This window comes from Natrix helvetica (genome assembly GCF_964273705.1).
Source record: "Natrix helvetica genome assembly, chromosome: 4".
NCBI lineage: Eukaryota > Metazoa > Chordata > Lepidosauria > Squamata > Natricidae > Natrix > Natrix helvetica.
Genome location: NC_138550.1, coordinates 130,787,775 through 130,804,331, shown reverse-complemented (window position 1 = coordinate 130,804,331; position 16,557 = coordinate 130,787,775). Strand labels below are relative to the sequence as shown.

Genomic DNA, 16,557 nt, shown 5'->3' with positions numbered 1-16,557 from the left:
AAAGGCCTGCAGAAATGTCATGTCCCTGAGTGTTCTTTTTGTCTCACTTTTATTGATGATTTCCCCCACCCACCCCAATCTTAAGCCACTTTTCAGAAGTGTTGCAAGAGGAAGCAAGCTGTGATTTTGTCACTGGTGCATTGCTGCATGTAGATTTGTCCAGCACAGGCTACTTTGTGAGTGGCAGAAGGAAATGAGAAAGGCGTTGTGTCTCTCCCTGTTCTTTAGAAGGTGTGGTCAGTAATGCACCTTTACAGGAAGAAGAGGTTACATGGCAATCTTGACTTTGTATAACTGGATGTCTAGGTTCAAGCATGTGACCCAATATAGCATTTCCTTCTAAAATTCCCCCCGTTTCTGCTGGTAACAAGCTAGAAAGTCTGGCCCCAAGACGTAATATAATGTTTTTCTTTGATGAACTCTCGCCCTTTGGAAGCATGGGTGAAAAACAGTAAATTGAAAAAATATTCTTGTAAACAAAGCGTCTTCTAATGTTCTTTATTTTGTAGGAGAAAACTAACTTCCAAAGACAAATAAACCTATCTGTATTTTTGAGTATCTGTAAAAAGGACTCTCACCCACTGAACTGTTTTATTTAGATGTAAAAGATACTGCTTGGATAAAATACAAAGCATCTTAAGTTATTCTAGGATCTTGGGCATATCAGTGGCCATAGGATTATTTTGTACCCTATTTATGCCCTTTATAATACACATTGAAAAAAATAATAATTTGCTACTTGCTTGCTAGACAAACGTTAAATGTTTTCTTCAAAATGCGCCTAATCTCATGTTTATTGAACATCCATTGTTCATTTGTGCATCTGTGCAATATTTATTTCAGGTAAGCACATTCTCTGCTAGCTATTGTATTTGATACCTGGAACCAAGTAAATTATCCAAAACATGGCTTGGATACATTTTCTGCTTCTATATGTATCACCTGACTTTTTATCTTTGCCTGTCTTGAATCTTCTTGAATGTTTAATTTTTTTTTCTTCTAACCAATAAAAGTCTGTTTTATTGTGTTTGAATAATATATCATCATAGGTATAAAAGTATATACCCAGAGCATCTCCTTTTAAAAAATCGCTCAGCACCAGTTGAAGTTTATATATAGATTAAATTTATATTTAATTTTTGAGGTATTTTAGAAGCTGTGCATTCTTCATTCTCCTTTGTGTTCCCAGTGCCAGATATAACAAATCATTGATTTCTCTAGCAGCGGATTTTTTTTTTTCTGCTCTAGTGTTTCTCCCTTAAGTATCATAAGAACATCAGAGAAATAAAGGTTTTTTTTTAAGGTTGGGAAAAAGTTTAATGCCTATGTATTTATATTTGGAAAAATAGAAATCAGCAGTAGAAAGAAATAGAAGAGCAAAATGTTTTGCAAATGCATGTTCACCTATTTGGAAATTTACAAACAGTGACATTTATTTAGAGCAACAAAGATGATTAGGGGACTGGGGGCTAAAACATATGAAGAACGGTTGCAGGAACTGGGTATGTCTAGTTTAATGAAACAGAGGGATAGAATCAAATTCACGTGAAGTGTTAATACTACTTTGTAATGCCTTGGTAAGGACACTTTGGAATACTGCATTCAGTTTTGGTCGCCACGATGTAAAAAAAGATGTGGAGACTCTAGAAAGAGTGCAGAGAAGAGCAACAAAGATGATTAAGGGACTGGAGGCTAAAACATATGAAGAACGTTTCTAGGAACTGGGTATGTCTAGTTTAATGAAAAGGACTAGGGAGACATGATAGCAGTGTTCCAATATCTCAGGGGTTGCCACAAAGAAGAGGGAGTCAAGCTATTCTCCAAAGCACCTGAGGGTAGGATAAGAAGCAATAGGTAGAAACTAATCAAGGAGAGAAGCAACTTAGAACTAAGGAAAAATTTCCTGACAGTTAGAACAATTAATCAGTGGAACAGCTTGCCTCCAGAAGTTGTGAATGCCCCAACACTGGATGTTTTTAAGAAGATATTGGATAACTATTTGTCTGAAGTGGTGTAGAAGACCTCCAAGGTCCCTTCCAACTCTGTTATTCTGTATTTTCTAAATAAGCATGAGCCAGATCAAATTGAAGAACACTAGTTTAGGCAAGTTGCATATACAAATTTTGTTCAAATAACATTTGACGTCTAGAGGAGCTGCCAAAGTCCAATTTCATGCTAATCTATTCTGTGTTGATCCACAGAGGGCCTCCTTGCAAAAATAATTTTTGTGGGGACATGGACCATTTATTTTCTTCCCAATTAATGTTGCTCAAGATGAATCTAAGCACAAGTGCCTACATATCTGTTTCTCTCAAATATGATTATGATATGATATAAAGGTTGTGTGTTCATCAAAATATAATCATCAATGAGTATAACTGCAGGGCTTTCTATGTGTGTTTTGGTTTCCTAGTAACCTCATAATGATCATACATCAAAGTCTTAATATTAAACAATTTGTACACAACCTTTAGTTGCTTTCCTGGTGCCTTTAGTTTGTTTTAACAGTCTGAATGATGCATGGCTGAGTGAAACATAATGGCAATATGTTTTTCATTCTTGGAATATGAGTTTGTTCTTTGAAAGAATATGTATTTCTCAGATCAGTGAGAAATACATATTCATTTCGTTTCAATGATTATATGCTTGCATTGAATCAAAGTTTTATATAAGTATAGATTGCAAACAAAATTATCTTCATATTAGGTGACTAAATGACCGAAAATTATATCTTTTTCTCTATTAAGGAACACTAAATATGCAAAACAAAGTTAAATATGAATGTAAATAATAAAGTGAGTTATGCTACTCAAACCATGAAACAGTATTAATCTCTAATAAGCGTTAAGAAGATAATGTTGGTTTATCTCAAGGCAATTACTTGAAATATCTCTAAATTGGATATGTATTTCAGAAATAATATGGCTTAGCTTTTTTTATTTAGCATATTTATACAGCCTTGCATTTCACTAGAAGTGATTCTCGGCAGTGTACAACTAACGCTTTCAATGAGATCACAACCATTAAAACACTTAAAATAGTATACATAAAAATAAATAAGAAGCATGATTGCAGGAGAAAAACTATTTAGGCACAATACAACCTTCTCATAGATGCCCACAGGATCCCCAAGGTTTCTGGATAAATCATGTTCTGAAAAGTTTCTGAAAGGCTAATTCATCTTGTGGGGGAATCATGTTCCAAAGAGCAGGAGCCACAGCCAAAGGGACATAGAATTCCTTGGTAGATGAGATCCTTAGCATACCTCTCCTTCTCAGCCTAATGTGATGTGTAGATATCATTAGATAATATGTGGTTCCTTAGATAATATGGACTGAAAGGTAAAAACCAGCACCTTGAATTGTATCCAGAAACAAACCAGCAGCCAGTGCAGCTTGTGAAACAAAGTTATTAGTGTGCCACTCTAGGATGCACATCATTGTGCACGGAGCCACACTCTGTACCAGTTGATGCTTCCATATGCTTTTCAAGGGCAGTCCCATGAAGAGCACATTATAGTAATCCAGTCGGAAGATGACCAGGACATGAGTGACTATGAGCAGAACCTTATGGTCCAAGAAGGGGTGCAACTGGCATACAACACAAAACTCTGCAAAGGCCCTCCTAGCCAAGACTGCCACTTGCTACTCTTGTAGGAGCTATGAGTTTAGAAGGGCCTCTAGATTGCACGTGGGTTCTGTCTGAAGTGGTGCAACCTCATCCATGGCAAAGAGGGTAACATCTCTGATAAAAAAGCCCCCAAATCCAGAACCATTCAGTCTTGTTGGGGTTTAGTTAATGCATACTGTTTCCTATTCAGATCCCTGCAGCCTCCAGGGGCTTGGACAAGACAGTAATATCATTGCTTAGTTCGCCAGGGATGGAAATGTATAATTGGGTATTATCAGTGTAATAACTCATCCCATGGCAAGAAATGGCATTACCCATTAACTTCATGTAGATGATACATAGAAGCAGTGAAACTACTGAACCTTGCAGCATTCCCACATAATAGAAATTGCAGGTGGGAGCTCACTCCCAATCAACACCAACTGGACTGCTTCATAGGAAGAAAGAAAACCAGTCCAATACTGTGCTATTGACTCCCATCCCACAGAATTGATCCAGAAAGATATCATGGTTAATGCTATCAAAGGTCACTGAAAGCTCAAGGAGAGCAAAGACAAATAAGCTACCAACCAGAAATCATCTCAAAGTAACCAATTTGGTTTCTATCCCATGCCCAGACCTGAGTTCTGACTGAAACGGGTTGCAATAATCCATTTCATCCAGGGCCCACTGGTCATGCAATTCAGATAGATGTTCACCTGTTGATTGCTGAAGGTTTATATAAGAGCTCAAACTGGAACTGACGTGAGCTAGAACAGTCCTATAGGATGCAAGAATCACTTGGGCAACTGGGAACTTTTTTTCTGGAAGCAAAGCCACAATATTTTAATACAGTATGGGGTTTAGCGGAGACATAGTTGAGGACATCTTGAACAAGTAAAACCTTTTTTTCCAGAGTTGCTCAAGGTACTTTGTAACTTCATAGAAACCCTATAGGTTAGGCTTGGCCAAGGTTACCTAATAGGTTTTATATGTAAGTTACCTAATAGGTTTTATATGAAAGTGGGCATTTGAACTTAAGTCTTCCAGATCACAATCTAACATACAAACCAACTGACTACCATAATTGACAATGCAACCATTGTTAGTCTAGTAATGGTCCTCAGTATTATATGCTGTGGTTTACAAGAATACTTAGAGCAGGGGTGACAAACTCGTGATGACACATTGTCATCATATGACGTATCACAACTTCCCCCTCCACCTTCACTGAACTGGGGGTGGACATGGCCAGCGTGTGACACATCCAGCCTGCGGGCCACTTGTTTCACACCCCTGACTTAGAGGAAAGAATAAGCCGAGAAGGCATGAATCCTTTACATCCTTTACATTGAGATCTATCCCTAAAAAAGTGACATTGCATAGGGCCCCTTTCAGTGTCTGTAACAGTGAAGGGAGAACAGTCTAGATTGGCATGATAGGGGAGAAAAGAGGATACTGACTCACCTATGGACCAGAACTTTAGAAAGCGCTCAAACACCACACACAGAGAAGAAAGCAGTTGCCAGAATTAGGGAAGCAACTTCTTGAATCTTGGCCAGGTACTGCAAATCCTTCCCAGGATGTAACTTAGCACCAACAGCTGTTGGAAATATACACGACCGTGTTGATTCCTGGACTCATCACATATGCGGAGGTAATTCGAGATTCAGAAGAAAGCACAGCTTCATGCCTGATCAGGATTAAAAACCATATATAATTGTATGAAAGGTTCAGTTCTGCAGCCCACACTCACATAACCATAAGTGCATCATACAGCACTTTTGATTATGTGAGTGGGGGATATTTAACCTGTATAGAAATAGAACAATTTAAAAGCACCAAATGACTTTTCTTGTGCGTTTTCCTTATAAAGTTGAGGAAGATTCTTCTTAGTTAGGACTAGAGTGAGATGATTTGCAGTAATTTCACAATAAATTGACAATGATATATTATCCTTATTATATTGCATATAAGATAACTAATCCAACCAAGCATCCATCCATCCATTCATGTTTAGAGAATGGTTGATTTATCATCTGAAAATCTGATTTCTTCAAAGGTTTCCTGATTAATCCATTGAAGTTGCACAGCTAATGAATATAGATGGATGGATGGATGGATGGATGGATGGATGGATGGATGGATGGATGGATAGATAGATAGATGATAGATAGATAGATGATAGATAGATAGATAGATAGATGATAGATAGATAGATGATAGATAGATAGATAGATAGATAGATAGATAGATAGATAGATAGATAGATAGATAGATAGATAATGAATTCTGTTCCCAAACAAATGGGAGTGCACCAAGTTTAGGAAAATATAAGCAAACTATTAATATTTTCCTGTAGAGATGGCAGTAGGGGCTACAGCTGGGTTTAGTCACAGCCTGATTGGTCCAAAGACTGAGGGAAATTTCTTAAAGTATCCTTCCTTCCTTATTGGCTCCCACAGTTTCCTCTCAGTCTTTGGTCCAAGCACTAGCTTTGGCTCCATTGAGGTAATTGTTATTATATATATCAATAATTTGATTGATTGCATATTCTAAATTCCAAAGTTGCGACTACTGGCCATAGAGACTGACCCGTCAGCCTCAGAAGGAGGTAGGAGTGCCCTGGTCTCCTATCTCTGGGCCTGGGGGAGCCCTGTCCAGTCCCTGGGTGCACAGGGGTGATGGGCTCCCACGTTTGCAGCCGAAATCTTTTCAGAGGCATCGCCGCGGGTGGCGGCTCAGCTTCAGTCTTGCAACTCCTGCCTTGGGATTTAACCTAAGGAGCGCTGCGGCTTTAAAAGCCTTGCCGCAGCTTCTAAAGACTTGCCGCAGCTTCCACAGCCTCGCCGCGGCTTCAAAAGCTTTGCCACAGCTTTGCAGGGCATGCCGCTAATTGGAACTGCTGCTGTGGCTTAAAATCAGCGCCGCGGCTCCCAAATTGATTGTCTGGCCGGAGAGACTTAAAGGAGAAGGAATTAGCTCATTGCTGCCTCAGAGCTATTTATACTAGGTGAGCTGTTTTTCCACGAGGTGTGGTGGCCATTTTGGAGTGACCTTGTGGAAGCGGCCATTTTGTACAACAGCAGCCTGCATCTTGGCCATAAATCGAGGCTGGCAGGTGACTTCTTTTCCACTCTGCGGCTTGTAGCACCGCCACAGTTCGAAGCCGGAAGGCTTCCCAAGCAGTTTCCCTGCAGGCACAAGCCATGTGAATGAGCCATGGCCTCCACAGCCCCTGGGTCAATGCAGGCCTGATGGGAATCCAAAGTGAAGTGACAGAGGAAGGCCAGGGCAGACTAAGAACCAGGGCAACAGCCTCCAGGCCATCTGCTGACCAGCGCTCTTCTAGAGCGACTGTGAGGGACGAGCTAAGGAGGCAGAAGGCCTTAGAAAAACGTGTGGCCAGGGTGGAGAAGCAAGCCCAGGCTGCTAGGCCTGAATCTCCTGGCAGATCCAGGTTCCCAGTGAGGCCCAGTTCTCATCACTCTGCTTCACCACCCAGAGGCTTTAGCCCTTCCTCACCCTCTATCTCCCCTGCTAGGCCTCGCAGGCAGGTGGCTTCTCCCTCCCCCCATCTCTCCGAGATCGTATAGGGAGGGAAGAAGGGATCCATTGGATGGGGGGTCTCAGGACTACCTCCCGGTTTCAACCCTTGGCCCTTTGGAGGAGGACCTAGAGGATCTCGAGCTACTGCCTGAGAGCATCAGGAGGCTCATTTCCTCTGCAATTACTAAGGGCATTACCTCCGGCCTTGCCCAAAGGGAACCCTCTTTGCAGGGGGTGGGGAGGCCTCATTCTGACTCCATACGCCCTAGATCTCCATCCTCTTCCCATGGTCAGGATCCTCCTAGCTCCCTTCTCCATCAGTGTTTAGTGAGGGCTCGGTATTAGGGGAAGGTTCACATCCAGACCTGGGGTTTTCTGAGGCGAGGACACCATCCCTCCTGATCCTCCAGCCTTCCCCCGGCTCTTTGCACCCCCAGCATTTAAACCTCTTCTGCATAAGGCGAAAAAGACTACTCAGATTGGTACAGGTGCTCCACCCGTGTCCCAACCTAGGGATCCCAATCTGGCTATGTTTACAAATCCCAACAGTGATAAGGAGGAAGTCCCAGCCCCTCCACTGTTTCAGGAAGTGGTCAAAAATCAGTGGGCTCGGCCTTTCTTTTTGCCCAATCCTGGGAGCAATGATCGCCGCTTCTACAATATGGAGCAGGCTTTCTCCCAGCCCTTCAATTGTTAACGGTATTGCTCTTCTCGCAAATGCTTCTACCCTGGTCTTAGGAGATGTGGCTGACAAACTAAGGCCTGAGGACTAGCGTGCGGAACTTACTTTATGTAAGAATTTCAACGCTTCCACCTGGGCTATTAAATCGGCCGCTGCTGCTTCCTATTTTAATTGCACCAATGTGATGTGGCTACGCCAGTTACAGGACCACATCCTGATTCAAGATGAGCGTCTTCACCAAGACCTCACCAAAATCATCTCTGCCACTCAGTTCTCTGCGGATGCCATTCTTGATTCTATTAAGTTTGTATCCTGGGCATTGTCCACCTTGGTAATGTCCAGACGTTCTTTGTGGCTTCGCAACTGGCAAATGGACAAGTCTAAATAGAATTTAGCAGTGGCCTCTTACACTGGTTCCAATCTCTTTGAGGAATTGCTTGATCCGATTCTTATTGAGAACAAAGATAAGAAGAAGGTCCTACCCTCTAACATCAAGAAGCCAGAGTCCCGTCCGGCTCCTTACCGTAGATCTTCTTCTTACAGGCCACCTGAACCAGATTATCGCCAACAGCGATACTTCCCTTATAGATTCAACAGACAGAGTCACTGTCCCTTCTATCAGGACAGGGGCAGGTACCAGGGTTAGTCGAAGCGTCCCTTTCATGGGGAGTGGTGGCCACCCCTTCTGCAGAGGGAAAAGACTCCAACCCGAGTCAGTCCATTGGTAGCCGCCTAGCATCCTTCATGGATCAGTGGGACCAAATAATGTCAGATGCTTGGGTCAGGTTCACCATCAGGGATGGCCTCCGTCTAGAATTTCTCTCCCCCTGACGCTCTTCAGGACCGTCCCTCCATCCAGGGATACGGAATGGCGCAGCCTAATGAGTCTGCCATCCAACACTTGCTAGAACCGGTCCTGATGGAGGAGTATGGGTTGGGTCTATACTCCAACCTTTTTGTTGTCCCGAAGAGCTCGGGGGGATAGAGGGCAATTTTAGACCTGAAGCACCTCAACTCTTACCTGGTTTACCGGTGCTTCAAAATGTCATCTCTCAGGTCCATACTCCTGGGGATCCAACGGGTGCAACTTCATGGCATCTGTAGATTTGACGGAAGTGTATCTGCACATTCCGATCATGCCTGCCCATGACTTCCAGTATAGGGCTCTCCCATTCGGTCTGGCCTCCGCCCCGCAGACGTTCACGAAAGTCCTGGCGGCATTGGCGGCTCACCTTCGATCCTACCCGGTGAGACTCCAATGCTACCTAGACGACATGCTCGTTCAGGCCCAATCACTCACACAGGCAATTCACGACCTGAACCTGACCATTCAGACATTACAGTCTCTGGGGTTCTCTGTCAACTTCCCCAAGAGCCATCTCTCACCCACGACAAGAATCCTTTATCTGGGTACAGTAATAGACTCTGTAGCAGGACTTGTTCGACGTTCCTCAGAAGGTCTCACAAATCTTCAAGCCTTAGCACATCACGTCTGTGCAAGTCGGTTAGTTTCCATCCTGACCTTGTCCCGCTTGCTGGGAAAGATGGTGTCATGCATATGGATAGTACCCTGGGCCCGTCTTCATTCTAGGACATCCAATGGACACTCATCCCCTACCAACACCACCACATGAGCAACTCACTGCGGACAGTCACTTTATCACCAGACCTTTGCTGGTCCCTAAGGTGGTGGTTATCTCCGGCCCTGTGACGTGGATCTGACATTTGAGAGCCGGATCATATCACGATCACGACGGATGCAAGTCTCTATGGCTGGGGGGCCCTGATGGAACCCAAACTGACACAGGGTCGTTAGACAATCTCAGACCTGCACCACAATATAAATTTGCTGAAACTTAAGGCCCTGCCCTCCAATCACCATGTGCTCCTTTTGACGGACAAAGTAGCCGCAAAGGCACACATAAACCAGCAGGGGGAGACTCATTCCAAGTGCCTCTGGCTGGAAGCTCAGAAACTTGGAGTCTGGGTGGAGAAAAACCTGGCATCAATAACATCAGAGCACATCTCGGGCATAGCCAACCATTAGGCCGACTGGCTGAGTCGGGCGACAGTCAACCACGGCGAGTAGCAGCTGATTCCAGAACTATTCCACAGGATTTGCTGGCGCTTTGGCACCCCATTGGTGGACTTGTTTGCGAAACCAGCCAACGCTCAATTGCCCCTCCTGCTTCCCAGCATGCAATGCGGAGAGGACAGATGCCCTCAGAAGTCCATGGCCTCCGGGCCTTCTTTATGCCTTTCCCCCTCTCCCTTTAATCCAGGGGATCCTGAGGAATGTAGTGATAGAGAGGGCACACATCATTCTGGTAGCCCCATATTGGCCAAGAGGACTTTGGTTTGTGACCTTGTCCAACTGTCCGTATCTCCCCCATGGAGGATTCCTCAGGAGGAGATCACCCTGTGCCGTGGGGTCCTGTTCCACCCAGAGCCCCAGTGGCCCCATCTGACCGCCTGGCACTTGAGCGGCGCCTCCTGAGGGATGCTAATCTGTCAGGCAAGGTCATTTCCACCATTGGAGTCTCTAGGCGCCCGTCGACCACATGGATCTATAATTCAACGTGGTCGACGTTTGTTCTCTGGTGTAGGAGATTCTCCGGCCAACGCTTCGGTCGCCCAAGTCCTTGAATTCTTACAACACGGCTTAGACCAAGGTCTTTCTCATAACACCTTACGGAGACAGGTAGCTGCACTGTCCTCTGTCCTGGCGGGGGATGGCCGTTTCTCCCTATCACAAGTTCCTTTAGTCAAACAGTTCCTTAAAGGGGCAGCGAACCTGTGTTTCCCTCCAGTGCATCGGTTTCCAACATGGGACCTGTCCCTAGTACTTAGGGCTCTTACGGGGCTGCCATTCGAGCCATTAAGAACAGTACACCTCAGGTTCTTATCTCTAAAGGTGGCCTTTCTCGTCACCGTTATTTCAGCTTGGAGAATCTCGGAGCTAGGGTCATTGTCATTCAAAGATGACCTCTGTCAATTCCACCAAGATAGAGTTGTTCTTAGACTGAATCTGACCTTCCTCCTGAAGGTTAACTCCCTCTTTCACAGATCGCAGGAGGTCATCCTCCCTAACTTCTGTTCCTCTCCCTCTCACGAGAGAGAACACCTTTGGCATTGATTAGATGTCCGCCGCGTTTTGCGCATTTATCTCAGGCATACATTTCCCTTTCGGCGGTTGGAGGCCCCTTTTCTTTCCTTTCAGCCTAGTACTCTGGGAGCTAGGGTCCTTCTTCCACTATAGGCAGGTGGCTGCGTCAGGCCATCACAGCGGCTTACGAAGCCTTAGGTCAGACTCCCCCTCAAGGGATTATAGCCCACTCTACGCGTAATACCGCTACCACAACCACGTGGCGCACTATGGCCCCACTGGAGGATATCTGTAGGGCAGCCACTTGGGCGTCCCCAATGCCCTGTATACGACACTATTGGCTAGACCGTTTCGCTTCTGCGGACGCGTCCTTTGGATGTCGGGTTCTCCAACAGGTGGCGATCTCTTCTCCCCCGGGGTCAACATCCCATCCTGGGACCTAGCTTGGGTACGTTCCAGCTGTAGCCCCTCCCACCATCTCTACAAGAAAAAGAACGTTGGTCCTTACCTGAACATTTCTTTTATGTAGAGTGGTGGGAAGGGCTACATCCCGCCCTAGTATATCTATTAGGGTGGGTGAGGGGTGGTCGGGTGGTCTGTTGTTTTTTCGCTTGATTTGTATTTTGAAGCTTTCTCCATTCGACCTCGAGGAAACTGGGAACCAATAGGGAAGGAAGGATACTTTAAGAAATTTCCCTCAGTCTTTGGACCAATTAGGCTGTGACTAAACCCAGCTGTAGCCCCTCCCGCCACTCTACATAAAAGAAACGTTCAGGTAAGTACCAACGTTCTTTCCATTGGCTGGATTTTTTAAAGAGTGGTGTGTTGACTAAAGCATTATGCCTGGCTTCCTACTACATTAAGTGAAAATGGTTCAGTTCATGCATAACAAACCAAATAGGCCCCATTATGGCTTTCTATGATAAGTGAACTAAACCACTTCTCAAAATGATTCTGATTTAAAATAGAAAAGTCAAAAGGTTGAATAAACAAGGGAGGAAATGTTTTTATAAGATCAGGAGGTAAGTTCAACAGTGTGTGTTTTTTTTGTCTAAGAAGTAATCATCGTGGCCTTTTCCTCTCTTTTCTCACCAATATAATGCCATAGATGAATCTACTGTAGTCCATGACTTCAGTTAGACCATAGACTGCAATCAGAAGGTACTTATTTTTTCTCTGGAAGTTTCTTGTTTTGGGAAGTAAATTTCCAAAAATTTAATGGAAAAACATACTTCATCATGTTTTTTGTAGGACAATGAATCTAGTAAAATATATTTTGGATGATCAGGTATCATCAGTCACAAACTGAACCTGAAAAATTAGTTATGAAATTTGTTTTAAAAATACATTGTAATTCTTGTCTCAGTTTGACAGAAATAGCTCTTTTTAAAATAAATACATGAAAATTTCCTTTTATTAAAAATGAGGTTCTTACTTCACTTTTCCTTCAAAATTCTTTACAAGCAGTATTATTCTATTTAAGAGAGAAAAAGATCCTTTGCAGCAATTTACTTCTGTATATAATACTAGCTCTCTCCATGGCTTTATCCACTAACATGTATAAAATCACCCGTGTAAACTTTAACTATTGTCTTTCATAGCATTGTTACAACTTTCTTTCTTCTATATGTTGATGTTAAAAAGATAACAGTTGGAGTCACATAGATAGCACTGTTTTCACAATAGTATTTGTGTCTAGACCCTTAACTCTTTAATGCAAGAGTTTTCTTTCTGTAGATCTGTCTGTAAGATCAAAAGAGAAAAATAACTTTTTCTTTATTTTGTTTTCCTTTTTACTTAATGTGATAGAGAGCACGAGTGCCCTCTAGTGGGGACAATGAGAAAAGCCAATTAAAATATACTTAAAACAGATGTGATTATTGCAAGGGTTTTTTTGCTAACATAACACTAAAAAGAAATAGAGACTGAAATGTCAAGACACGATTTGGTATATAAATGAATCATTTAGCATTGAGAGAAAGAAAAAATATCTATAGTTTTAAAACTGACAAATAATTGAAAAGAACAAAGTCAAACAATATTTTGATTCTTTAAATTCACCAAATACATTAACACATTCTGAATGCCAAACTGAGTGATAAGCACTATCTGTCACATTTTATATTGTATAATATTAATATTTCTTTTTTTGTTCTAAAATATGTTGATGCTATAAGAAATTGTACAATGAATATGACCAAGTAATGTTTGTTGTCCAATATCCAGCTAGGTAGTAGTGAATGATTTTGAATTAAACGTCCAATTTTGAAAAGCTGTGCAGTTCATTTAGAATATGCATTTAATTAAAAAATAATAATATTATTACTTTACTACCTATGCTAACTTGATTTGCAAATTATCAAAAGAGGTGTCCATTAGCAGATGGGGCAGTGTGGTGGCTTAGCAGTTAAGATGCTAGGCTCATCAGTTGGAAAGCCAACAGCCCAGGTTGGAGATCTGACAGTTGTGCAATCGAGAGTCCCCATTCTTTGCCCAGGTCCTACTTGCATGCAAATGCGAGTAGATAAATAGACCTGTGATGGTGAACCTACACCACACATGCCACAGGTCCTCTCTGCGGGCACGCAAGCCATTGCCCAACTCAGCTCCACCACGCATGTGCGCGGGCCTCCTCCCGGCCAGCTGGTTTTTGGGTCTCTGCCATGCATGTGCTGGGGGCGGGGCATATGCAGATGATGCACGTGCATGCACGGGATGGGGGGTCACATACACATGCAAGTGGATTGCACATGCATGCACGGGGGTGGGGGGAGCACAGAGAGGTGTAGTGTGCCGCTCATGGCCCGTTTTTGCTCCCAGGAGGCTTCAGGGAGGCCTACTAGGCCCAAAATGGGGCACAGGAAGGATGACGTGCACATGCACGGGCGGCGGGGGAGCGCAGGGGGTCACATGCACATGCGTGTGAGAGGGAGGGGGCACAGGGGAGTCACATGTCAATGCACAGGGGCAGGGCACTTGGGGGAGGAGGTGTCGCATGCACTTTATATTATGGGTGTGGGTGGGCCATCGCTGAAATCGGCAGTACTTTGGTGGGAAGGTACGAGCACTCTCTGATGTCATGCTGGCTATGGTACATACCTGCAGAAACATCTTTGCACAGTGCTGGCTCAATGGCCTTGACATGGAGATGAGCACCTACCTCTCCCTCCCCCCCCCCAATAGTTAGCAATGACTAGCGGAATAAAATCCGCAGAAACTCCTTTACATTTTACCTGTTAGTATACTTGGAATGGTTTACATTTTTCAAGGGTATATGCATATGTTAAAAGTACAAATAACTGAAGATAAAATGAGGGACTATTAAACATAATAGCAGGATTGGCTATTCATTTCTTAATTCATTTTGGAATGATGTCCCTTCTGAATATCCCCATCAAGCTCCCATCTCTCAGGCCTTGGAGTAGGAGAGATGGGACTCCCCTGGGTGTGATGCTTTTGATATGTTGCCTGGATTGCTATCTACCTTGTAATAATTGTCTACGTTTGTTTGTTCGTTGTAATTTGTTTCTTATTTTGTAATTAAATTTTTACTTTATTTCTGTAATTTCTACTTGATTGTTTTTTGTTGCTTTTTGTTTTTATGAGCTGCCCATACTCAGTTGATATCAAATATGAACTCTGAATAACAGCATATCTATATGAATCTATCTAAGTATTGATCTCATTGGAAGAATCAGGTTGTGGCTCCTGGAAAATACAATTTCTGTCTGGTGCCTCATTAAATTGGAATGTGTTCCTCTGAAAAATTTACCTGGTATCCCAACAGGTTTCTCTCAACTACTCTGTGAAGACATTAATAAATGTCTTTATTATGCCAAGTGAGCTATAGGTACTAGGTTGTTGTTTTAATTGTAGTTCACTTATTTTTAGGATGCTTGTCAGCCTTTTACATTTTTGTTTAATCGTTTTCATTGTTTTCATAGGTCATTGTGTGGAAAGACAAAATTGAAACGTTTCAAAAACAGTTTATGTTTTATTTATTCATTAAATGTTTATGCCGACCATCTCCCCTATAATGTGACTAGGTGAAAACGATCTTTGCAAGGACTTCTAATCAACAACTGCTAGGAAACTTCTTGTCCATGCAGTGTCTTTTTGCTACAAGTGATTTCTGTGTGTCTCTCTCTCCCCCCTCCTCTCTTTTTCTGTCTCTTTCTTTCTCTCTCTGTCTCTGTCTCTCTCTCTCTCTCCAGCTCCATCTGATCCACTGGAACACTACCATGTATCACAGTATTGATGAGGCAGTCGGAAAGAAGAATGGTATAGCCATTGTTGCCTTATTTGTGCAGGTAATTTTCCTTCTCTTTGCCGTGATCATTGATTGCCTCTTAATTGCAGTTTCATTGCAATACTGCCTGATGGGTGAAACGATGGTTGTCAATTCCTCCCTTCAACAGTTATTACAGAAACAAAAGCAGACTGTCATTATGTCAGTTATACTCTATGTCTTTTGGCAATACAAGCTCCTTTCATTCAAGTTGCAGATGCCACAAGTTTGTGTTTTATATTTGAATAAACTGAACTTATAAAAGTTGTGGTGAACTGAACTCATAATTCCTCTTCAAGCTTTTGGAACAAATATATGGAGGTCATTAATTATATGTTTGTTTCAAAAATATTGATGTGCGCATTGGCCACACCTCAAGAGGACCAGAATCTTGGTCAGTATCCTTGTGGAGGGAGCCTGCATACCTTCAATTGTGTTCTAAGCCTGGTCTCCTTCTATTTGACATTTAACAATCATGATATTGCCAATCCTGGCAGTAGTCTAAAGAGTGAGAAAGGTGGTAGTTTTCACAGTCTTTTGCCGGTTAAGTAGAAAGAGCTGTATTTAATTTAAAAAAAAGATTATGATTTTACTTTTGTGGTAGATTTTGTAACCTGCACTGTTAGCCTTTGGAAATAATCATAATCTTTTCTTTCCTTCACACAAATACTAGGTGGAAGAAAAAAAAAGTTAGACTTTTCTGTATTTCTTTGGTGCCATTTTGTGGTTTTCTTGATTTGTGTAGCCCATGCACAGTTAAAATAATGCACACTTTCCCCACTCCAGATAGTCTATATTGTATTCATTTTTGGGTTAAATTTATGTCAGGGCAATGATGATTTAAAGCTGACCAGCCAATGTAAGCCTGTAACTTAAGTTGATGAAATGAGGATGAGTCAGCAGAACAGGGGTGGGTTCCTGCCAGTTCTAACATCTTCTATAGAAGAGGTTCCACAAATCTACAGTGCCATTTAGAACCGGTTCCAGCTCCCTCCCCCCGCCCGTCCACACATCATCAAGATGAAGAGCGAGAGGAGGAATTCTGGGAGTTGAAGTCCACAAGTCTTAAAGCTGTCAAGTTTGAACATCCCTGGGTTTTTTTTCTAAAGGGTTAGAGGTTAAAGGGTCTTGTAACTTGACAGCTTTAAGACTTGCATGCTTCAAATGCCAGAGTTTCTGAGCCAGCATTTTGGTTGCCAAGCAAGAGCGTTGTTAAGTGCGTTCCACCACATTTTACAAGTTGCCCACGCCCACTCAGTCACATGGCCTGGCAAGCCACTCCCACAAAAGCAGGCCACACCTACAGAAGAGGTTCTAAAAAAT

The 16,557-nt window shown here is 42.8% G+C and overlaps 1 protein-coding gene across 1 annotated transcript in view; it reads left to right on the top strand.

Annotated features, from left to right (window-relative positions):
* The window catches only part of CA8 (carbonic anhydrase 8), a gene marked incomplete at its 5' end in the record, with an annotated part of 60,955 nt that overhangs the window by 18,420 nt on the left and 25,978 nt on the right, over positions 1-16,557 (top strand). The window contains 1 exon segment of the mRNA XM_081952789.1: positions 15,161-15,256. Coding sequence (XP_081808915.1) covers positions 15,161-15,256 — 96 coding nt within the window.